This window comes from Salvelinus sp. IW2-2015, linkage group LG15, assembly GCF_002910315.2.
Source record: "Salvelinus sp. IW2-2015 linkage group LG15, ASM291031v2, whole genome shotgun sequence".
Classification (NCBI taxonomy): domain Eukaryota; kingdom Metazoa; phylum Chordata; class Actinopteri; order Salmoniformes; family Salmonidae; genus Salvelinus; species Salvelinus sp. IW2-2015.
This window is the reverse complement of record NC_036855.1, coordinates 15,513,996-15,539,891: the sequence shown is the minus strand read 5'-3', so window position 1 is coordinate 15,539,891 and position 25,896 is coordinate 15,513,996. Positions and strand designations below refer to the sequence as shown.

General features: G+C 42.9%; 1 protein-coding gene across 1 annotated transcript in view; it reads left to right on the top strand.

Annotated features, from left to right (window-relative positions):
• cacna1ba (calcium channel, voltage-dependent, N type, alpha 1B subunit, a) overlaps positions 1 to 25,896 on the top strand; it is a 169,524-nt gene that overhangs the window by 78,695 nt on the left and 64,933 nt on the right. The window contains 9 exon segments of the mRNA XM_070446966.1: positions 8,298 to 8,413; positions 8,754 to 8,843; positions 9,579 to 9,662; positions 12,025 to 12,234; positions 12,459 to 12,571; positions 12,695 to 12,807; positions 12,931 to 13,062; positions 25,137 to 25,209; positions 25,329 to 25,446. Of these exon segments, the coding sequence (XP_070303067.1) occupies positions 8,298 to 8,413; positions 8,754 to 8,843; positions 9,579 to 9,662; positions 12,025 to 12,234; positions 12,459 to 12,571; positions 12,695 to 12,807; positions 12,931 to 13,062; positions 25,137 to 25,209; positions 25,329 to 25,446 (1,049 nt within the window).

Sequence of the window (25,896 nt, the reverse complement as noted above, 5' to 3'; positions counted from 1 at the left end):
ATTACATGAAATCCAAAATAAAAATCTATTTAAATTACAGGTTGTAATGCTACAAAATAGGAACAAATGCCAAGGGGGATGAATACTTTTGCAAGGCACTGAATAAGCAATTTGAAATTATTTCTACTTTTACTTCTGATACTTAAATATATTTTTGCAATTGCATTTACTTATGATACTTAAGTATATTTAAAACCAAATACTTGTAGACTTTTACTCAAGTGGTATTTTACTGGGTGACTTTCACTTTTACTTGAGCCATTTTCTTTTAAGCTATCTTTACTTTTACTCAGGTATGACAATTGGATACTTTTCCCACCATTGATACTATCCACAGTGAGGACTGACTCATCCCCATTGGCCATGTGGCTGGACCCTTCCACAGCAGCCAGCTTCTCCCAGCTCACCCGCACAGCAGCGTCCAACTCTCTCTAGTGAAGGCTTTCCAGGTGCACGTCTTTGACTGGGTTTGGTCTGGATGTCAATGGCTTCACTCACTGAGAGCTTCGACCTACCTGTACCTAATCTGGTACTGTGTAGCAACTTGCAGCCCGGTTAGATACCAGATATCCTGTGTGAATTGAGTGTCTGTGACTATCCACTCCTACTCTGTGTCTGTCTCAGCTGCTCTTTTCACTGCTCTGTGCTCCACTCTGTACCGCTCGCTCTTCCCAACCTGGGGTGGCAACAGCTTCAGGGTCAAGCTGTTGGTCTGGATGTCAGTCACCACTGGGGTTGAGGTTTTGATATGATTTGAAATTGATGATTCCCACGTCGATACAGGCGAATGGAAGCTCTGGGATAAGAGGTGACTGAGATGGAGGCCAAAATGAATCTGATTTTCTTCTGGTCTTTATGGGCCATCTGAAACCCCCTTGAAACAGCTTATAGTTCCTCCTCATTGTGTCTGAGAGCTCAGTGGAGGTGAACCATGGCTGGAGCTTCTCTTTAGAAGCACTCGGTACAAAACTGAAGTGTTCTTCAGTATCATGAACTCATGCGACTTGAGACACTGAGTCAGAGTGGAGATGTACGGTTCTTTTCTATAGGCTTGAGGTCAGGGCTTTGTGATGGCCACTCCAATACCTTGACTTTGTTGTCCTTAATCCATTTTGCCACAACTTTGGAAGTATGYTTGGGGTCATTGTCCATTTGGAAGAACCATTTGCGACCAAGCTTTAACTTCCTGACTGATGTCTTGAGATGTTGCGTCTATATATCCATATAATTTTCCTTCCTCATAATGCCATCCATTTTGTGAAGTGCACCAGTCCCTCCTGCAGCATAGCACCCCCACAACATGATGTTGCCATCTCCGTKCTTCACGGTTGGGATGGTGTTCTTCGGCTTGCAAGCCTCCCCCTTTTTCCTCTAAACATAACAATGGTCATTATGGCCAAACAGTTCTATTTTTGTTTCATCAGATCAGAGGACATTTCTCCAAAAAGTATGACCTTTGTCCCCATGTGCAGTTGCAAACCGTAGTCTGGCTTTTTTATGGTGGTTTTGAGCAGTGGCTTCTTCCTTGCTGAGCGGCCTTTCAGGTTATGTCGATATAGGACTCGTTTTACTGTGGTTATAGATACTTTTGTACCGGTTTCCTCCAGCATCTTCACAAGGTCCTTTGCTGTTGTTCTGGGATTGATTTGCACTTTTCGCACCAAAGTACGTTTATCTCTAAGAGACAGAACGCGTCTCCTTCCTGAGCGGTATGACGACTTGTGGAGTTCTACAAAAAACATTCTGAGGTCTTGGCTGATTTCTTTTGATTTTCCCATGATGTCAAGCGAAGAGGCACTGAGTTTGACGGTAGGCCTTGAAATACATCCACAGGTACACCTCCAATTGACTCAAATTATGTCAATTGGCCTATCAGAAGGTTCTAAAGTCATGACATCATTTTCTGGAATTTTCCAAGTTGTTTAAAGGCACAGTCAACTTAGTGTATGTAAACTTCTGACCCACTAGAATTGTGATACAGTGAATTATTGTTACGACTTCTAGGAGTAGTGGGTGCGGAGTCAGGCACAGAGAGCAGAGCGTTTAGGACAACCGTATTTATTCCGGTGACAGTAAAGGTCACGCCAAAAACACCAGGCGCATACAATGACCGGCCCAAAAACAGGACCCAAACAGTCCGGAGAAAATAAGAAAAATGCACATCCACAAAACGAACAGAGAAACAAGCCTGCACAAAAGCAGGCGGGCATAACCGGCTTAAATAGCCCTAACCAAAACCCAAACAAGAAACAGGTGTAACCAATAAGACAAAACTAACAGAAAAGGAAAAGGGGCAGCTAGTAGACCGGTGATGACGACCGCTGAGCGCTGCCCGAACAGGAAGACGAGCCACCTACGGTGGGAGTCGTGACAATTATAAGTGAAATAATCTGTCTGTAAACAATTGTTGGAAAAATTACTTGTGTCATGCACAAAGTAGATGTCCTAACTGACTTGCCAAAACTATAGTTTGTTAACAGGAAATTTGTGGAGTGGTTGAAAAACTAGTTTTTATGACTCCAACCTAAGTGTATGTAAACTTCCGACTTCAACTGTATTTTCTTTTTCAAGAGGTCTATGAAAAGTGAATGTAGAACCATCAGACAGGGTGATATAGCAGTAGTGACACAGGGTGACAYAGCAGTAGTGGGTGAAGACCTTGACCAGCGGGTGCAGTTGCTGGGGAGAGGTGGCTCCCAAACGTCATCATCCAAATCCTCTGCATCCTCCACTTTGTGGTGAATAAAATAAAGGGATGTATTGTTATAAGACACACAGAATTACAGTTGACTAAATGTACAAAACGACATTACTGTGAAGTAAAAACACCAAGGCCAAACTTTATCTGTGCAGTGACTCACATAGAAGGTGTGAAGGACACACACAATGCAAACAGTAACACTTTGGAGACAAAGGAAGAGGTGAGAACCACAAATAAACAATGGCCATGAGAGTTTAGTGGCCTCCAAAGTWACAAGGATGAAAYTTAGAACAGCAAACAGTGAACTAATATGAAACATAGACAATAACTACTTTGGAATTAGATAACATTGAAATGACTTGTTACGATGGCCTATGTAAACTAAATCCAAAGCACAAAAAGCAGACAACTTATAAAAAACGAAATACATATAGTAAATTAGCTATATAAAGTCATGAAAATAATTTACTTACAGATCTAAAAGTGGATCCAATCCTTCTAGAAAGCAATCTTCGTCAGCCGAGTCAAAATTCTCATTGTCCAAATCGCTCGCTCCCCTGATCCGTGTCCGACTTCAGTATTTTATTCAAAGTTTCTATGTCGGTATACTTATTCATAGCTGCCTTCTTTTAGGTTCCTGTTCGATATTCTTAGTTTTTACCTTTTTTTTCACCCTTGAGAAACTGTCTTTTATGCTAAAGAAATTAAATTAAATCGTGCTCAGTGCGTCTCGTCTGAGCCCGGTAGTAATAGTTTGCGGTATGCATAAAAGGTTCTAGGCCTTGCTTTGTCTCACCCAGGTCAACTGTATATCCCTGGAAAGCTTATCTCGTTGGCTGCAAGGCTGTCAAGGTGCGGTAGTACCCCATCCCCTGTGTAATGGATGCCTACAGCGAGTAAGCAGGTATCGTCATATTTTTTATGCTCAAAGATGTGACGCGAACACTCGGTGGACATTCGATGTTGCCTTTAAGCCATAAATCATCAGATAATATCGGCAAAAATTGTTCCTACCAACATAGGGATTAATTTGATACCCCTCATGTAGCTATAGCTCAAACACAGACCAAATGGAAGCTTATCTTGTAAGATGTTTGGTGAAAACGCTGTGTAAAATAAACATTTTGACTCTCGGGTCTGGTGATCAATAACGGTAGGTCCCAGGCAGACAAATAAGACATCCTCATGATCTATGGAGTCCCGGCTTTTGGTGTGTATCAACGTATTCCGTGTTTATTTTGTTTATGCTTCACAATGCTAAACGGAATGTAGATAGCAGCCTTCTTGAAATAAGGTAATCAGCTCAGCCTGCTCTTATAAGTTCGTATGCCCATGTATGGTAGTAATTCACACCAAATATTTTAAGGTACCGATCAATAGCCAAGATACTCAGCTTTCCGCAGACACCCTGCTTTTGCAAATAGGGGCTACCGTTCTCATACCATAATGAATTGAATAAAACAAATCCAATAGGGTCCCCAAATATGGGGCCTTAACATTTAAGAGGTTTTAAATAAACTTTATTCCTCATCAATCTACACACAATACCCAATAATGACAAAGTGAAAACAGGTTTTTAGAAATTGTTGCAAATTTATAAAAAATTAAAAACAGAAATACCTTATTTACATAAGTATTCAGACCTTTTGCTATGAGACTCGAAATTGAGCTCAGGTGCATCCTGTTTCAATTGATCAACCTTGAGATGTTTCTACAACTTGATTGAAGTCCACCTGTGGTAAATTCAATTGATTGGACATGATTTGGAAAGGCATACACCTGTCTATATAAGGTCCCAACGTTGACAGTGCATGTCATAGCAAAAACCAAGCCATGAGATCAAAGGAATTGTCCGTAGAGCTCCGAAACAGGATTGTGTCGAGGCACAGATCTGGGGAAGGGTACCAAAAAATGTCAGCCGTGTTTACTATGGTCAGGAGGGATAAAGGTCACTGATGCACTGTGACAGGGCTGTGTCACATTCTAAAGGCCACTGTCTGTCTTGCAGGGGGCCGGGGCCAGGGCTGCAGCCACACACAGGGGTTAGAGGCCACAGCCCCAGGAGCAGCGTGCAGAGACAGCAGGCGGGGGCAGCAAGGCTCATCTTTTATCTCATCACCCCTCCTAATGTCCCCCGCCCTCCTGCCCAAATCACCCCATCAGGTTACTCTGTGAGGGCTTTCATTAGAACAAAGGGAGTGCCACATACAGCCCAGCTTGAGGCACAACACTGGCTTTTAATATTTTTCTCTACCCCCGCTTCTCAATTCATTTCATGGGCTTTATTGGCATGGGAAACATATGTTAATATTGCCCAAGCAAGTGAAGTAGATAATAAACTATAGAAATGTACAGCTTCTCTCTCTCCCTTATGTTTTCCTCCTCCCTCTTCTCCTCTGTGTGGAGTAGAAGGTCAGGTTTTCCAGATCCTTCCCAGCAGGGTAATGTCTGTCTGTCTTGTCTGTCTGTCCTGTCTGTCTGTCTGTCAGGTGGAGGCCCATGCTGTGTCCTGTTGCTCCACAACTCACAGCTGTACAGCTGTAAATCAATATTCACATACTGTACCACTTGGTCTGAACCTTGACTTCTGACTCATGTTCTTGTTGCTTATATTGTGTGTGATATGTAGGCTACAGTTTCTTTAGATTTTCCAGGTCCTTTATTATTATACTGTAGCTTTAGCTTAAAACAGTTTCACATTTTCAGGCGTAGTATCCCAGCTCTGAGCACTTTGATTTTGTGTGTGCCCAGCTCTGAGCACTTTGATTGTGTGCGCGCTGCGTGCTGCTTGCAAAATGTGTCTATGAGTGATTGTTTGTTGTGTGTGTTTTACTCTGCAGTCTCTCTGCATTCGGTGAGCCTGTGTGTACTGTACAGGCTGAGTGAGAGAGTGTGTAGCTGGGATCGCCTGTATGTCTAGCTAATCTGTTTGTGTATAAGAGAAATAAAGAGAAAAATATGAGAGAGAGAGAAAGATGCAAGAGAGAAAGATGGGAGAGAGAGAAAGATGAGAGAGAGAGAGAGTCTGCGCTCAGTGCTGGTGTGAGGCTTGCTGAGGAGTGTTTTGCCTCACTCCCCCGCCTGAGGGACTGCTGTGAGCTTGCACCACCTCCTCACAGCCCTCCCAAAACAACAACACACACACACACACACACACACACACACACACACACACACACACACACAACACACACACACACACACACACACACACACACACACACACACATAGCACACATGCACGAAAGCACACACACAGCCACTGCAATGCAGGAAGGAGCTTCCTCAGACCTGCAAGGGAGAGACACCAATCACTGCTGGGCTCTCATCGAGTGAGCTGTGAAACTGGACTGTTCAGGGAGGGGATCCCTCATTTCTCTCCATCTGCCTCTCGCTCTCTTTTTTTGCTCTGTCTGTCTCTGTATATCTCAATCAACCAATCAAATGTATTTATATATCCCTTAAAGGTTCATATTATGGCTATGTACAGTGTTATAACAATGTGCAAATAGTTATGGTCTGCCTATGGCGGCCTCTCTCAATAGCAAGGCTATGCTCACTGAGTCTGTCCATAGTTAAATCTTTCCTTAAGTTGGGGTCAGTCACAGTGGTCAGGTATTCTGCCACTGTGTACTCTCTATTTAGGGCCAAATAGCGTTCTAGTTTGCTCTGTTTTTTGGTAAAATCTTTTCAATGTGTCAAGTAATTATATTTTTGTTTTCTCATGATTTGGTTGGGTATAATTGTGTTACTGTCCTGGGGCTCTGTGGGGTCTGTGTTTGTGAACAGAGCCCCAGGACCAGCTTGCTTAGTGGACTCTTCTCCAGGTTAATCTCTCTGTAGGTAATGGCTTTGATATGGAAGGTTTGGGAATTGCTTCCTTTTAGGTGGTAGTAGAATTTCTCTTTTCTGGATTTTAATAATTAGTGTGTATCGGCCTAATTTTGCTCTACATGCATTATTTGGTGTTTTATATTGTACACCGGGATGTTTTTGAAGAATTCTGCATGCAGAGTAGCAATTTGGTGTTTGTTCCATTTGGTGAATTCCTGGTTGGTGAGCGGACCACAGACCTCACAACCATAAAGAGCAATGGGTTCTATAACTGATTCAAGTATTTTTAGGCAGATCCTAATTGGGATGTCGAATTGGTCCTGATGTTTAGGCCGAGGTTGGTATCGTTTTTTGTGTGTTCTAGGGCATCGGTGTCTAGATGGTATTTGTGGACCTTTCTCCCTATCTCTCTCTCTTTCTCCCCATCTCTGTCTCTCTCTCTCTTTCTTCTTGTCTCTCTCTCTTCTGTTCGCTACTGTCCGTCTCTCTCTCTCTCTCTCTCTCTCTGTCTCTCTTGTCTCTCTGTCTTCTCTGTTCTCTCTGTCTCTCTGTCTCTTCTCTCTCTCTGTCTCTCTCTCTCTCTGTCTCTCTCTCTCTCTCTCTCTCTCTCTCTCTCTCTCTTCTCTCTCTCTCTCTCTGCTCTCTCTTGCTCTCTCTGTCCTCCTCCCTCCCCTACCATCCTTCCATGCCTCTCGTTAACAGGTCTTAAGCAGCTAGTACTACACACAGAGAAGTTGTGGGTGGAAGGAGGAAGATAAATAAAAGCATGTCCTCAACCTCAGCTACTCAATCCAGGGAGATGGCAACAGTGATGTTCTGTTTGTGGCTTCACAGTGCAGGTTAATGAGTGAGACCTCCCCCTCTTTGTCTTGGTAATCCAACCTTTACCCAATCAGCAGTAGGCCTATTTATTCCCAGGATACACCTGTATAATAATAATTTAAATGGGCTTATTTAATTGGCTAGATAACGAATTGTAGGTCTGTGGTTACACAAACCACCACATGCTCCTTTCAGCTTTTTTTATTGACTATTCTATGATGTGAGTGCATTCAGAACAAGCACTGATGAAAATGAATGACGCTCATTTGATTTCCAAAGTGTAATTGCATGCATTGTGTAGAGCAGTGTTTCCCAACCCTGGTCCTCCAGTACCCCTTACAGTACACATTTTTATTGTAACCCTGGACAAGCACACCTGATTCAACTTCTCAACTAATCATTAAGCCCTCAATGTGGGTATGTTTGTTAAGGGCTACAACGAAACGGTGTACTGTTGGGGCACTCGAGGACCAGGGGTTGGGAAACACTGGTGTAGAGTGCAGTTACAGTATATGGTCTTTTACTGTACAGTGTAGGACACTTTATCTTTCAGCTAATGATCTGTGGGCCTGTGTCGGGTAAATGTTTGTTGACTATTTGTCTTTCTGCAAGGGAAACTGGGTTGCTCGTTGTTCCAACATATTATCAGATAGTGTCCGAAAGATGATTGCTTCATGGTGTAACCACTGAGATCTGATGTTTTCACACACCCCTGACTGTATTGCCAATATGGACTTGCAGAATCATGCTTTTTCAAGTTTTTAATGTAGAGGAAGCAAAGACTAGAAGTGTCTCTCCAAAAAGTTTCACCCACAGCCAGTTCCACAGTTGGCAGGCAGACTGCTGTCAGCACATGAGTGCTCCAGGCTCTGACCTGTAGCTACAACTGTGTGTGTTGCTCCCAGGCTTGTCCGATAAGTGTGTGTGTTTGTCCCCGCAGGGAGTTTGCCAAGGAGCGTGAGCGTGTGGAGAAGAGGCAGGAGTTTCTGAAGCTTCGCAGGCAGCAGCAGATCGAGAGGGAGCTGACTGGATACCTGGAATGGATATGCAAGGCAGGTCAGACTGCCCTCTACTCCTTCTCGCTTTTACTTTTAAAACTTTTACTTTACTTTAATACTTAAGTTTACTTAAATACTGCTTAAGATTTTGCTCAAGGGTTAGTTACAGGCAAATGTGAGTTGATACTATATGCAGTAATCTACCACACATTTTCTTATATCTAGCTATATGACCTAGAAATATACAGTATATTACATTATGCTGACATAGCATTAGTCCTAGGGTTTTATGATATGTAATATTAAGTATGCTGATGGTTTGGAAATCTGTGTGTGTGTGCATGCGTGCATGTGTGTGTGTGTTCATGTTACGGTGTGTGGCTATGTATTTGTTTCAGAGGAGGTGATGCTGGCAGAGGAGGACAAGCATGCTGAAGAGAAGTCTCCTCTGGATGGAGCGTGGTACAAGAGGAAACACAACAACCCAGGTGAAGGGTATACTCGGGCCCTGCGTTAGGCTGCTCAGACCGCCTGATCTGATCAGGGAAAACTCAGGACCTTGGGGATGAGATTTGTCTGTGTTGTCTCCCTGTGTCTGCCCAGGACTGTCTTCCAAGGCTCCTCTCGGGCTGTGGCTATGTCAGGCTTTCGGCTGATGCCACCCACCCTCTCTGATCTAGATATTGTACTGCTGCTTGTTAGCCCAGCACAGAATGAATCACAGCCCGAGTGTGAACCCACAGTAATTATGGGTGTTGGGGCAACATGTAAATTGGATTAGAACAGGAGAGAGGTGCACAGTGCTACAGTTCAGAGAGAGCCTGCCTGGGAGAGTGTGTGTGAGGGGGCTGTGTTGCCAGTCAAGTTTGAATGGTCTATTGCGCCAACAAGATCTAAGAGGCCTCTCATGAGATGCTGTTTCACAAGCTGTCATAAATGTGAAGGGTTCAAGTTGTGGGCTGCTTTTTTGAATGTAAGTCAGTTACCTGATGGAAGTACTGTATTAATAACCCTCTGGAGTCTAAGCCCTGTCTAAGCAGCCCATGCAAAAAACAGATATCTCTAGCTTAAACAGATGGATTTTGATGGGAATTTTTGTATTATGTTAATTCGATTTCTGCGGGGGTGTGGAAATTGTAGGCTAAGTGTTTTAATTCTCTGAGAGCCGATGTCATACCCATCAGTACTGCTAACCCTACAGTATTGTTCTCATGTGTGTTCAGTGTTAAAAAGAGCCAAGAAGAGCAAGCATGACCTGATCAACGCTGAGGAGGGCGAAGACCACTTCACTGACATCTCATCTGTTGGTAAGGCCAATGCCCGTGACCTCTGACCTCTCAACCAACCTGTTAGCTTTCACACTGCTCACTGCTGTATACTGATCTACCTATGTACTGGCTGTCTCATGTCTCTAATGTCAGTCTCAACTGCAAGTCTGGAACGATCTTTTTTCAAACTGTCCTTCGATTGAGTAATGTTGCATATTAAATCATTTTGTATTTTTAGCAGTTTGTCTTTTCAGCGGTATTGGGCCAATTGCCTACAATATGTATCAATTTGGGTTGAATATTAGCCTTTATAACTAAATAAGTAACTACACTTCCTATTATTCCCATTCTGTGACATAATGACTCCTGGTTTTGTCTATTCTGTTAGACAAGTGACCTTTAAGAAAGACTAATGACAGAAGCATTGCAATAGACTCTTATTAAAAAATAATAAAGTCATCTCCAACTCTTCTCTCCTTCTTGGCGGTTGGTTGCTAACTGCTATGTGGTTGAACTCCTCAGTCCTGTTGCATAAGTGATTATTAATACTCCTTAATTAGATCTGCATCACTGCACAGTAATTAAAGGGAAATTATGTGTTTTGGCTCAGTATTAGAATCCCATAAAAAGAGAAATGACAGGGAGAGGGAGATGGAGGGAGAGAGTGAAAAAGAGAAAGGAAAAGGGCAAGCCTGACTTGGTACTTAGTTTATGATGCTTCACACAGAGTAAAATTTGGAGAAGAAAATAGCCCAGGAAATTATGATTCTCCCTCTTCTCCTGGGCCACTAACAAGATGCTAATGAAACCATTTTTCACCTTTCTTTTTTTGGTCCAGCCCCACTAATTGAAGTTACAGAGGGTTTATTATGGCACAGGGCCTGGGAGATGTAGGAGAAAGGAGGAGGGCAGTGTACAGAGTTCTTTATGGATGCCATGAACTAGCCAGGAGGACACTGAGAAGGATACTGTCCATCTGAACAATATGATGCAGCATTATTAAAGAGAAATGTAAAGAACAATCTGCAATTGGTCATATTATAAATGACCTCTAATTTACATAGAAGTTGCTGTATTTGGCATGCTATGCTGTGGTTTGTTTTAGCCACAGTACAGATCTGGGGTTTATTATTTGTAATGTTGTTATTTTTCCTCTCATTGTGTCTAACAATGTTTGGAGACTGTCCCCACCAAGTGAAAACCTTCAGGTCATCAAGTGTTGAAGGAAATGGTTTCCTAAATGTTCGTTAACATTACAGTTAATAAACAATTTAATTTAATTATAACAATGCAAACACTCTGTCCGTTTATAAGAATTTGTAAGATTCTTATTTGCATAAAATAGACAGAGGCCGTGTCCAAATTAATCAATAGCTGTCAGGCTTCGAAGAGTGATGGGTGTGGAGTCAGGCGCAGAGAGCAGAGGATTCGGAAAAACCATTTATTCCTGAACAATCACAGCGAGCAAAAAAGGGTAACGCCGAACACAGGCGTAAAACACTCCAAAATGTACAACACCGGTACACACGCTGTACAGCGGAAATAAACGAAAGGACACTCCTGAACCAAAAACAGCAAACAAGCCCGCACAAACACAGGCGGGCCAACTGAACTTAAATAACCCCAAACAAGGAACAGGTGAAACCAATTAGACCAAACAAAACGAAAAGGGGAAAAGGGATCGGTGGCAGCTAGTAGACCGGTGAYGACGACCGCCGAGCGCTACCCGAACGGGAACGGGAGCCACCTTTGGTGATAGTCGTGACAATAGCGTTTATTTTCGAGAGATCTCTGACGCGCATATACAAAACCGTTCTTTTTATCCCTTCTATTACTAACGCACATACATACACACTAATCTGGATTATCTCCTGAAGCCTTTTGACAGTTTATTACCACTTAGCTGACAGTTCCAGTCCCCCCCCCAGATACGGAAAACCTAGAGGCTTGAGCTGTCTTCCCTTATCTCCACGGAGTTATAGCTTAGTCGGTTCAAACATAGGTTAATGATCAACTTAGTTTTCTTTAGGCACACACACAGACATTCCTTTCTACCCCCCTACATGCTACCTAACCTCTAATCCTAATGGTTAATTATCTGGGTAGAATTATTTAATCATTTATCTTAAACCTTGATAAAATATCTTAACATCAAGTTACATTAAAATGATTTTAATGAGAAATACAGTATTGATGATTGTGTGACTTTATGTCCAGTGTGTGTGTGCTGTTCCCCCCACTGCCCCCCCAGGGTCTCCGTTCACCCAGGCTGCTCCCTCAGGGTCTCCGTTCACCCGGGCTGCTCCCCCAGGGTCTGCGTTCACCCGGGCTGCTCCCCCAGGGTCTGCGTTCACCCGGGCTGCTCCCCCAGGGTCTCCGTTCACCCGGGCTGCTCCCCCAGGGTCTCCGTTCACCCGGGCCAGCCTGATGAGCAGCAAGAACGACAGTGCTTACTACTTCCGGAGGAAAGAGAAGCGGCTCCGCTTCACCATCAGACGCCTGGTCAAGGCCCAAAGCTTCTACTGGACAGTCCTGTGTCTGGTGGGCCTCAACACACTGTGTGTGGCCATCGTCCATTATGACCAGCCTGAGTGGCTCACCTATGCGCTGTGTAAGTCCTGCCCAATGCCCCCCCTGCATGGGAGGGAATACTGTACTTTGCCATTGATTTCCCCACCAACACCAACTAAACCTGTCGTTCTATTTATTTGCTGTTTGTACAATGCAATCTATAGTGTATTAGTCTTATTTAATCAGTGCCTTCACTTCAGACAACAGGGTGAAGACATATTTGACTCAGTGAATTTATCTGTGTGTTTTACCTCTCCCCGGCAGATTTGGCAGAGTTTGTATTCCTGGGCTTATTTCTGACTGAGATGTCCATGAAAATGTATGGACTAGGACCTAGGAACTACTTCCATTCCTCTTTCAATTGTTTTGATTTTGGAGTGAGTGAGACTAAAATTCAATAAAACCGGTACTGCTGAAAACTGTATTGTAGAGAATTACATTACACTGCATTRTATTAAGGAGAAGCACATTTTAAGTAATTCAATGTACTCTCCTTCCAGGTGATTATAGGCAGTATTTTTGAGGTGATCTGGGCAGTTGTGAAACCTGGGGCCTCCTACGGCATCAGCGTCCTGCGAGCTCTCCGTCTGCTCAGGATTTTCAAAGTCACTAAGTGAGTGATCTGTTACGCTGTCATCCAAAACATGACATGATAACTTTACATGACACAATCTTATACATGTAGCGCTATCCTCTCCTTATTCCCCCTCTTCGTCCTTCTCCTGTGTCCCTGAAGGTACTGGAACTCTCTGAGGAACCTGGTGGTCTCTTTACTGAACTCCATGAAGTCCATTATCAGCCTGCTCTTCCTCCTCTTCCTCTTCATCGTGGTGTTCGCCCTACTGGGCATGCAGCTCTTTGGGGGAATGTGAGTCAACCTCCAGTGCCTCTCATAGTATTGAATTTAATTWAATTTAATTGACATATACAACAAAATGTACAATATGGACCCAGAGGATATCACTTAAAAGTGTTAATTAAAACGCTTGTTTCCAAAGTGGTCTGTCGTGGTAATTTCCTGTATTACTAAATGATGAGAGTTTACAAACCACACACAAGTCAGAGTTATATTTTAAATTCAATCTTTAATTATTTGAGCTTCACCATAGCCCTTTGACTCTCAGATCAATTCAGTGTCTATAAATGAATTCTCTGAGAGTGCTTACAAAATAATTCTTAATATCTTTTATAGCCAAGATACACCCCTCTCAACTCACATGACGAACCACAGATCTTAGRAACTTCACAAAGGGCCTTTTACTTGAATGAGGAGTATCCCATAGCCAGATAGCATCAGCTATAAATTATCATTCAGTTTGGTCTCTTAGACAAGGTTCTACGTCTCGTTCTTGGTACTTCCTGTTACCAAAACATTACCTCATCCAATGACATATATCAATTGTCAATTCTAGATACGCCCGTCTCAAATACACCCCCTCTTCTAACCCACTCCTGGAGAAGCTCACTAAGGGGAGTGAACCTCTAGGTCATATACTATGAAAGATAAGTTCAACATCAGAGGGGTGGTATAATGGTTCCAGACACTGCCATACTCCTCCCCCCAATGGGAAAAGGAGGGTATGACTGGCATACAGACATAGTGGAGCCCTTCACATGGTTTCACAGATATATTCATTATGAAGACAATGTTCAGACCTGACTTCTCCCTTTCTGATATTCTGCATATTACCAGACATGTAAAAGACAAGCCTGACCTCTCCCATCTCTGGGCCYCAAGTGACTTTTCCCTAGAGAAKAAATGAAAATGCAACTGCCAACAGTATAGTCMAAAAGAAGACATTCTAATGACAAGTATAAAATAAATAAAACATCTTATTTATCTATGTTACCTAACTAATTCTGATTCAGCTACGACAGGTCATCGATGGTAAAAAGGTCCTGTCCAGAACACGCACTGTACTGGAATACCCATTAGCCAGTTGTATTATTAGCCAGTTGTATTATTGTTAGCATTACCATTTAGCTTGTAATTTAATATAGATGCATGTTTTTTTACGACATTACATTGTTGCTCTAGTACWGGTATTCCCAAACTGRTATTCCCAAACTGRTATTCCCAAACTGGGGTACCCCCAAAGTACGCGCTGTGCTKTCGGGGGTASGCCAAATAAAAATGTGATTCACATAAAATATATATAAAATCTTCACATTTTCAAACTGTCCATTTATGTTTTCCAACGGCGCTATGCATTTRGGTGAGGTTTTTTTCTMGCCTGGGTAGCCTCGTTTCACTGCCAAAAATAAAATTMAACCAAGTAGTGTTCAGCGAAATAACATCACATCATGTCAAATACAGGTARCCTAGTCAAATAATTAACATCCAATCACATTMACCGTTACTCTCTCGCGGGAATTCCACTAACGGTCCGTATGTAGCCAAACGTAGCTGCTGCTCATTCTGTTTGCTCAAAATTGATAAATTATTCTAAAAAGTAAGGCCCTCGTCCATAGAGACACATACCAGCTCTACTGGTAGTACTGCTACTGCTACTACCAGCAGTACTACACCTGCACCTGTCGACGACACAAGTTGTTCTGCTTCCACGATTTAACATTTGTTGTTAGCCCAGCTAGAATGTACACTGACAGTTGTGAATCTGATGCAGCCRAAAAGCTACTGCCCACTTACCCGGGAAAGCACCGAACAACAGACAGAGACGTTGGACCATCGAAGAGGCGCCGGAGAAGATGGCAGACGATTTACGTGCCCCYAGCCAATTGTGTTTTTTTGTTCGCTTATTTGCATTGTTTGTAACTTTTTTTAAATTTATTTTGTACATAAGTTTGCCACTACTGTCTCTTATGACCGAAAATAACTTCTAGGCATCAGGACTGCGATTACTCACCACAGACTAGCAGAATCCTCTTTTTCCTTTCCCGACTCTGACGAGCCCGACGTGAAGGATACGCTGCTTCCTCRGGAACAGGCACCGATCCCCGTGATCTGCGTGAAGAGGAGGCAGAGAAAGAGGGCCGATAAACTTCCCTTTCCCWCCATTCTGCTAGCAAACGTGCAATCTTTGGACAATAARATTKACTAGATTAAACTACCAACGGGACATTAAAAACTGTAACATCTTATGCTTCACGGAGTCGTAGCTGAACGACAACAACATCAACATACCGCTGACAGGTTATGCGATGTMYCGGCAGGATAGAACAGYGGCGTCTGGTAGACAAAGGGCGGTGGTCTATGTATTTTTGTAAACAACAGCTGATGCACCATATCTAAGGAAGTTTCGAGCTATTGCTCGCCTGAGGTAGAGTATCTCATGATAAGCTGTAGACCACACTACATACCGAAAGAGTTTTCATCTGTATTCTTTGTCGCTGTTTACATACCACCACAGTCAGAGGCTGGCACTAAGACAGCATTGAATGAGYTGTATTCCGCCATAAGCAAACAAGAAAAGGCTCACCCAGAGGCGRCGCTCCTAGTAGCCGGTGACTTTAATGCARGAAAAGTTAAATCCGTTTAGATCCGTAAATCACCATGTTAAATGTGCAACCAGAGSAAAAATAACTCTGGATCACCTGTACTCCATACACAGAGACGCATACAAAGCTCTCCCTCGCCCTCCATTTGGCAAATCTGACCATAATTGTATCCTCTTGATTCCTGCTTATAAGCWAATATTAAAGCAGGAAGCACCAGTGACTAGATCAATAAAAAAAGTGGTCAGATGAACAAATGCTAAGCTACAGGACTGTTTTGCTAGCACAGACTGGAATATGTTCCGGTATTACTCCGATGGCATTGAGGAGTACACCACATCAGTCATTGGCTTCATCAATAAGTGTATCGATGACGTCGTCCCCATAGTGACCGTACGTACATACCCCAACCAGAAGCCATGGAACACCGGCAGCATCCGCACTGAGCTAAAGGCTAGAGCTGCTGCTTTCAAGGAGTGGGACTCTAACCCGGACGCTTATAAGAAATCCCGCTATGTCCTCCGACGAACCATTAAACAGGCAAAGTGTCAATACAGGACTAAGATCGAATCATACAACACCGGCTCTGACGTTCGCTGGATGTGGCAGGGCTTATAAACCATTACAGACTACAAGGGGAAGCACAGCCGAGAGCTGCCCAGTGACATGAGCCTACCAGACGAGCTAWACTACTTCTATGCTCGCTTCGAGGCAGACAACACTGAAACATGCATGAGARCACCAGCTGTTCCGGAAGAGTGTGTGATCACGCTCTCCGCAGCCGATGTGAGTAAGACCTTTAAACAGATCGACTTTCACAAGGCCACAGGGCCAGATGGATTACCAGGACGTGTAATGTAAGCATGCGCTGACCAACTGGCAAGTGTCTTCGCTGACATTATCAATGTCCGAGTCTGTAATACCAACATGTTTCAAGCAGACCACCATAGTCCCTGTGMCCAAGAACACTAAGGTAACCTGCCTAAAGGACTACCGACCCGTAGAACTCACGTCTGTAGCCATGAAATGCTTTGAAAGGCTGATCATGGCTCACATCAACACCATTATCCCAGAAACCCTAGTCCCACCCCAATTTGCATACCGCCCCAACAGATCCACAGATGATGCAATCTCCATTGCACTCCACAGTGCTCTTTCCCACCTGGACAAAAAGGAACACCTATGTGAGAATGCTGTTCATTGACTACAGCTAAGCGTTCAACAMCATAGTACCCTCAAAGCTCATCAATAAGCTAAGGACCCTGGGACTAAACACCTCCCTCTGCAACTGGATCCTGGACTTCCWGACGGGCCRCCCCCAGGTGGTAAGGGTATGTAACAACACATCCRCCACGCTGATCCTCAACACTGGGGCCCCTCGGATGCGTACTCAGAACCTTTCTGTACTCCCTGTTCMCTCATTACTGCAYGACTCCAACACCATCATTAAGTTTGCTGATGACAACAGTGGTAGGCCTAATCACYGWCAACGACGAAACAGCATATAGAGAGGAGGTCAGAGACCTGGCCTTGTCGTGCCAGGACAACAGCCTCTCCCTCAACATGATCAAGACAAAGGAGACGATTGTGGACTACGGGAAAAAGATGACAGAGCACGCCCCCGTTCTCATCGACTGGGCTGCAGTGGAGCAGATTGAGAGCTTCAAGTTCTTTGGTGTCCATATCACCAACAAACTAACATGGTCCAAGCGCATCAAGACAGTCGTGAAGAGGGCACGACAAAACCTATTCCCCCTCAGGAGACGGAAAAGATTTGGCATGGGTCCTCAGATCCTCAAAAAGTTCTACAACTGCACCATCGAGAACATCCTGACTGGTTGCATCACTGCCTGGTATGGCAACTGCTTGGCCTCCGACCGCAAGGCACTACAGATGGTAGTGCGAACGGACCAGTACATCACTGGGGCTAAGCTTCCTTCCATCCAGGACCTCTTTACCAGGCGGTGTTAGTGGAAGGCCTTAAAAATGGTCATAGACTCCAGCCACCCTAGTCATTGACTGTTCCCTTTGCTACCGCACGGCAAGTGGCACCAGAGAGCCAAGTCTAGGTCCAAGAGGTTTCTAAACAGCTTCTACCCTCAAGCCATAAGACTCCTGAACATCTAGTCAAATGGCTACCCAGACTATTTGCAGTGCTCCCCCCCCCACCCCCTCTTTACACCACTGCTAGTCTCTGTTGTCATCTATGCATAGTCACTTTAACTCTACCTACATGTACATACTACCTCAAATAACCAGTGCCCCCTCACATTGACTCTGTATCAGTACCCACCTGTATATAGTCTCGCTATTGTTATTTCACTACTGCTCTTTAATTACTTGTTACTTTTATCTCTTATTCTTATCTGTATTTTTTTAACTRCATTGTTGGTTAGGGGCTTGTAAGTAAGCATTTCACTGTAAGGTCTACACCTGTTGTATTTGGCGCATGTGACTAATACATTTTGATTCGATTTGAAATACATTGATTTGAAGTTCACTTATATTGGGAGTAGTGCCTTTCCTCAGCCACAGTGTGTTATATGTGCAAAAGTACTATCTCACAACTCGATGAAACCTTCACTCTTGTGCAGACATTTAGAAACAAAACATGCCAATTTGAAAAATAAGACACAGGAGTTTTTTGAGCGAGAATTAAGACAACTTTTGAGTGGTAAGAAATGTATAAAAGCAACAGATACCTTTAATAAGAAGGAGCTGGAAGAGTCTTATATGGTGAGCTACCRAGTGGCTAGGACAGGCAAGCCCCATACTATTGTGGAGGACTTCATTCTTCCTGCTGTCGCGGATAWGGCTGGRACAATGCTGGGGGAAAAGGCCCAAAAAACTATACAGACAATGGCTCCATCAAACAACACTGTTTCACAACGCATCAGTGACATGGCAGGAGATGTTTTGAAACAATTACTGCTTCGCATACAASCCAGTTAATGCTATACGTTACAGCTGGATGAGTCAACAGACGTGGTGGGCCTGGCACAGCTCCTGGTATATGTCTGTTTATGGGGGGTCAATTAAGGAAGACATCCTCTTCTGGAAACCAGGACAACAGAAGAGGATATTTTTAAAGCACTGGACAGCTTTGTGACATCAAATGGACTTTGGTGGTCAAGATGTGTTGGTGTTGTACTGATGGCGCAAAAGTCGTGACAGGGAGACATAGTGGAGTGGTAACGCGCGTGCAAGCAGTTGCTCCCAACGCAACTTGGGTACACTGCAGCATTCACYGAGAGGCTCTTGCTGCCAAAGGAATACCTGACGGCTTGAAAGATGTTTTGGACACTACAGTGAAAATTGTTTTAAAAAATGAAAATGAACTCTCGTGTATTTTCTGCACTATGCAATGATATGGGCCGCGACCATGTAACGCTTTTACAACATACAGAAGTGCGCTGGTTATCAAGGGGGGAAGTATTGACACATTTTTGAATTGAGAGACGAGCTTAAAGTTTTCTTTACTGACCAAAATGTTCACTTGTATGACCGCTTGCATGATGACAAGTTTCTCACACGACTGGCCTATCTGGGGGATGTTTTTTCTCGCCGGAATGATCTGAATCTAGGATTACTGGGACTCTCCACAACTATATTCAATGAGCGGTACAAAATTGAGGCTATGATTAAAAAGTTGGAGCTCTTCTCTGTCTTTCCATCATTGTATGATTTTTTGTGTGCAAATTAACTCAAGCTTATGGACAATGTCAAATGTTATTTAGCGAAGCACCTGAGTGAGTTGGGTGTGCAATAACGCAGGTACTTTCCCGAAACGGATGACACAAACAACTGGATTCGTTGTCCCTTTCTTGCTCTGCCTCCAGTCCACTTACCGATATCTGAACAAGAGAGCCTCATCGAAATTGCAATAAGCGGTTCTGAAAATTGAATTACTTGTTACTTTTATCTCTTATTCTTATCTGTATTTTATACCACTGATATACCACTGATGCCCTTTGCAACCACGTACCTATGTGAGAGTGGATTCTGGGCCCTCACTAGCATGAAACCTAAATACAGGCACAGAYTGTGTGTTGGAAATTATTTAAGACTGAGACTCTCTCCAATATCACCCAACGTTGCAGAGTTATGTGCATCCTTTCAAGCACACCATTTCTCATTGTCCTGTGGTGAGTTATTCACAATTTTCGATCAACAAATAAAGTTTTATATGTAAGATGGCTAAATAAAGAGCAAAATGATTGATTTTCATTATATTATTTGTGCCCTGGTCCTATAATAGCTCTTTGTCACTTCCCACGAGCCGGGTTGTGACAAAAACTCACACTCATCCTTAAGTTTAATGAATGTATCGTATAGTGTGTGTGTGGCAGGTTTACAATCATGGCAAAAAACAACATTTGAGAATGCTTTAACCCTGGTGCTAGAGGGGGTACTGGAGCTGGAGGTTGAATGTTTGAAGGGGTACGGGACTATAAAAAGTTTGGGAACCAGTGCTCTAGTATTATGGAAAGCAGAGTGAGTAACAGTGTGGAGAGCAGTATTAAAAGGAGAGGTTTTCATTACTCCGCTCTATGAATTATTGATCCCACTCAGATACAGAGTACATGGTCTCTCTGATTTTCAGCTTCAGTCGTGATAATAATAATAATCCATTTAATGCGAATACACTCCAGTCATGTGATCTAAATGCACAAAGTGCAGGCAGAGAGGACATTATAAACAAATAGATGCATGCAGCTGATCCAGAGAGAAATTAGGCTTGGCATGCCTTGACATGCGAGCCTGGGAATATGAACTACTGTAGAATCACTCCCTTGCTGACATAATGTAAGCAGGATTTGTGTGTTGTTCAAGACCTTCCAGTGCAGTGTTCAGTCTGTGTTGTTCAGGCTCTTTCAGTGCAGTGTTCAGTCAGGCTCTGTGTTGTTCAGGCTATTCTAGTGCAGTGTTCAATCAGACTGTGTTGTTCAAGCTATTTCAGTGCAGTGTTCAGTCAGTGTGTGTGTTTTCAGGCCCTTTCAGTGCGGTGTTCAATCAGGATATGTGTTGTTCTGGACCTTCCAGTGCAGTGTTCCGTCTGTGTTGTTCATTCTCTTCCTGTGCAGTGTTCAGTCAGTCTGTGCTGTTCAGGCTCTTTCAGTGCAGTGTTCAGGCTCTTTCAGTGCAGTGTTCAGTCAGTGTGTGTTGTTCAGGCCCGTCCAGTCCAGTGTTCAGTCTGTATTGTTCATGCTCTTTCAGAGCAGTGTTCAGTCTGTGTTGTTCAATCTCTTTCAGTGCAGTGTTCAGTCTGTGTTGTTCAGGCTCTTTCCGTCCAATGTTCAGTCACGCTGTGTGTTCAGGCTCTTCCAGTGCAGTGTTCAGTCAGAATGTGTTGTTCAGGCCCTTCTAGTGCAGTGTTAAATCAGGCTGTGTGCTGTTTAGGCTCTTTCAGTGCAGTGTTCAGTTTGTGTTATTCAGGCTCTTTCAGTGCAGTGTTCAATCAATCTGTTCATTCTCTTTCAGTGCAGTGTTCAATCAGCCTGTGTGTTGTTCAGGCTCTTCCAGTGCAGTGTTCAGTCAGTGTGTGTGTTTTCAGGCCCTTTTAGTGAGGTGTTCAATCAGGATGGGTGTTGTTCAGGCTCTTTCAGTGCAGTGTTCAGTCAGTATAAGGTGTGCAGGACCTTCCAGTGCAGTGTTCAGTCTGTGTTGTTCAGGCTCTTCCAGTGCAGTGTTCAGTCTGTGTTGTTCAGGCTCTTCCAGTGCAGTGTTCAATCAGAAATATACTAAGGACTAGTTGTTGTGAAGCTTGCTTCACACAGCCAGATCCAGCCAAAGCCTGACCCCTCAAAGCTGTTCATGAAATACAGTACCATTCAAAAGTTTGCACACACCTACTCATTCAAGGGGTTTTCTTAATTTTKTACTATTTCCTACATTGTAGAATAATAGTGAAGACATCAAATTTGTGAAATAACACATGGAATCATGTAGTAACCAAAAAAGTGTTAAACAAATCAAAATATATGAGACTCTTCAAAGTAGCCACCTTTTGCCTTGATGACAGCTTTGTACACTCTTGGCATTCTCTCAACCAGCTTCATGAGGAAGTCACCTGGAATACCTTGTCACAACACAACTGATTCCAGGTGACTTCCTCATGAAGCTGACTGAGAGAATGCCAAGAGTATGCAAAGCTGTCATCAAGGCAAAGGGTGGCTACTTTGAAGAGTCTCATATATTTTTATTTTTTATTTAATTTAATTTAAATAACACTTTTTTAGTTACTACATGATTCCATATGTGTTATTTCATAGTTTTGATGTCTTCAGTATTATTCTACAATGTAGAAAATAGTAAAAATAAAGAACAATAATAACCCTGGATTGAGTAGGTGTGTCCAAACTTTTGACTGGTACTGTATATGCTAGACAAATCGACTTGAGCTGACGTACTCCATCCAGGTGCATGAATCATTATGCATTATGCACTCTTTGAATATCATCTACACTGAGCGTACAAAACATTAGGAATACCTTCTTAATATTGAGTTGCATCCCCTTTTGCCCTCAGAAGATTGTCAATTTGTCAGGGCATGGACTCTACAAGCAGTCGAAGCGTTCCACAGGGATGCTGGCTCTAATGCTTCCCACAGTTGTGTTAAGTTGGCTGGATGTCCTTTGGTTGGTGGAACATTCCTGATACACACAGGAAACTGTTGAGCTTGAAAAACCTACTACCATACCCCTTTCAAAGGCACTTAAATATTTTGTCTTGCCCATTCCATGTCTCAATTGTCTCAAGGCTTAAAAATCCTTCTTTAACTTGTCTCCTCCCATTCATGTACACTGATTGAAGTGGATTTAACAAGTGACATCAATAAGGAATCATAGCTTTCTCCTGGATTCACCTGATCAGTCTGTCATGGAAAGAGCAGGTGTTCTTAAGGTTTTGTATACTTAGTCTTTACCCTATAGCAGGGCTTAACATTAACATTAAGTAAAACATTTTTAGATTTAAGTTGTCCGAATGGACAAGTAATAAAAATGACAGAAAAATTACAATATCAAACAATTACTTCGATTAGAATTGGATCAGAGATGCCAACATTGGAATAATATTCAAATCTATTTTTCATGTAYATAAATTTTAAAAAAGCCTACATGTCAGTGTAGGTGATATGCATATTGACTACAGCCTCGTGTCCMAACCGATGCTGATATGAGGGAGRCGCCTGAACGCTTTAATGAGACTTTTAATTACATGCAGTGCATTCGGAAAGTATTCAGACCACTTTACTTTTCCCACATTTTGTTAAGCTACAGCCTTATTCTAAAATTGATGAAATGAAAAATGTTCCTCATCACATTTGATTTGATTCAGACCCATTGCTATGAGACTCGAAATTGAGCTCAGGTGCACCATGTTTCCATTGATCATCCTTGAGATGTTTCTACAACTTGATTGGAGTCCACCTGTGGTAAATTTAATTGATTGGACATGATTTGGAAAGGCACACACCTGTCTATATAAGGTCCCACCGTTGACAGTGCATGTCAGAGCAAAAACCAATTCATGTGGTTGAAGGAATTGTCCGTAGAGCTCCGAGACAGGATTGTGTCAAGGTACAGATCTGGGGAAGGSTACCAAAAAAATCTGCAGCATTGAAGGTCCCCAAGAACACAGTGGCCTCCATAATTCTTAAATGGAAGAAGCTCTTCCAAGAGCTGGCCGCCAGGCGAAACYGAGCAATCGGGGGAGAAGGGCTTTGGTCAGGGAGGTGACCAAGAACCCGATGGTCCTCTGTGGAGATGGGAGAACCTGCCAGAAGGACAACCATCTCTGCAGCACTCCACCAATCAGGCCTTTATGGTAGAGTGGCCAGACGGAAGCCACTCCTCAGTAAAAGGTACATGACAGCCCTCTTGGAGTTTGCCAAAAGGCACCTAAAGGACTCTCAGAACATGAGAAACAAGATTTTATGGTTTGATGAAACCAAGATTGAACTTTGGCCTGAATGCCAAGTGTCACGTCTGGAGGAAACCTGGCACCATCCTTACAGTGAAGCATGGTGGTGGCAGCATCATGCTGTGGGGATGTATTTCAGCGGCAGGGACTGGGAGACTAGTCAGGATCGAGGGAAAGATGAACGGAGCAAAGTACAGAGAGATCCTTGATGAAAACCTGCTCCAGAGCGCTCTCGACCTCAGACTGGGGGTGAATGTTCACCTTCGAAACAGGACAACAACCGTAAGCACACAGCCAAGACAACGCAGGAGTGGCTTCAGGACAAGTCTCTGAATGTTCTTGAGTGGCCCAGCCAGTGCCTGGACTTGAACCCGATCGAACATCTCTGGAGAGACCTGAAAATAGCTGTGCAGTGACGCTCCCCATCCAACCTGACAGGGCTTGAGAGGATCTGCAGGGAAGATTGTGAGAAACTCCCCAAATACAGGTGTGCCAAGCTTGTAGCGTCATACACAAGAAGACTTAAGGCTGTAATCGCTGCCTAAGATGCTTCAATAAAGTACTGAGTAAAGGGTCTGAATACTTATATAAACGTGATATTTCAGTTTATTTTATTTTATAAATTAGCTAACATTTCTAAAAAACTGTTTTTGCTTTGTCATTATGTCATTTGTCATATTGGCTGTAGATTGATGAGGGGGAAAAAACAGTTTAATCCATTTTTAGAATAAGGCTGTAACATAATACAATTTGGAAAAAGTCTATGGGTCAGATTACTTTCCGAATGCACTGTAAATACAGGCTAAACGCCAGTCATGTTTGAGAAATATAAAGAAGGATAAATAATGTTTTGTACATTCAGTGTATATTTAACATCATGCCTGTTCCAGTGAAAAGAAAATAAACACATTTAGTGAGATGCATGCCGTATTAGATGCACACTATAGCCGAAGTCACTTGTTTTATCTATTGTGTTCTATTGTATTTATCTATTATATTTGGTATTTTATCATGATTCACTTGTACAGATGCACATATTTTTACCTTACAGTAGGGTGGATTAAACAGGGTTTTATGCTGACCTGCATTGTCTTTTCTCTAGTTGGGAAACTAATGAGATATGTACTAATGAATATCTGTATATGCACCAAGGATTTTAGCAGGCAGAGAGAAGAAATATTTCGTTTGCTTTCTACATCACTCTCATTGTTGGAAAGTGTAATGAGGTCCCTGTAGATTCTCCCATAGCAATACAGAATATCAAGATTAGCATAAGTTTATCTTCAACTCCCCATTAGCTAGGAATGTGTTCTGCTGTGAGATCAGCCTTGACGGAGAGGTTTACGTTAGCCAACCAAGCTGTTAGGGCTCTGACAGTAGCAAGATGTACTATAAATATTGTGCTGGAGCAACACAATAATATATTATTACTAAGTGTGATTCTTCTACATTTTTCAATGGTCACAAAGGTGATGAGGGATTATAAAATATAGTGTGAACCTGTGTGATAGCCAGGTATAGCTCAAAGTTAACAACCTCTCTAATCTGTGTTTCCTATTGCAGGTTTAATTTTGAAGAGGAGACACCAACAACAAACTTCGACACCTTTCCAGCAGCCATTCTCACAGTTTTCCAGGTGATGTTTACAAAATGCTCAATGAAGTTGTGCTTTGTTTGCCTTTTGAAAATCACTTTATATTATAATTACTGTAATACCGTTAGCTAAATCCGTGACAATATGTTTGTGTCTCCTAGATTCTGACAGGAGAGGACTGGAATGCGGTGATGTATCATGGGATAGAGTCCCAGGGGGGCGTGCGCCGGGGAATGTTCTCCTCCATCTACTTCATCGTTCTCACCCTGTTTGGAAACTGTATCCTCTCTGGATGATCGACCTGCATTGATTAAATCAAATCAAATAGTATTTTTCACATGCGTCGTAAACAACAGGTGTAGACGAACAGTGAAATGCTTACTTATGGGCCCTTCCCAACAATGCAGAGAGAGAAAAAAAGATAGTAGCACGAGGAATAAGTACACAATGAGTAACGAATGATAACTCCTCTATAAGCATCACGAGGCCTGTGATAGTAACATGATTTGACATAGATTTGTACACTATAAGAATTTAAATATACACTGAGTATACCAAACATTAGGAACACCACCCATTTTGCCCTCAGAACAGCCTCAATTCGTCAGGGCATGGATTCTACAAGCAGTCGAAAGCGTTCCACAGGGATGCTGGCCCATGTTGACTCCAGTGCTTCCCACAGTTGTGTCAAGTTGGCTGGATGTCCTTTGGTGGACCATTCTTGATACA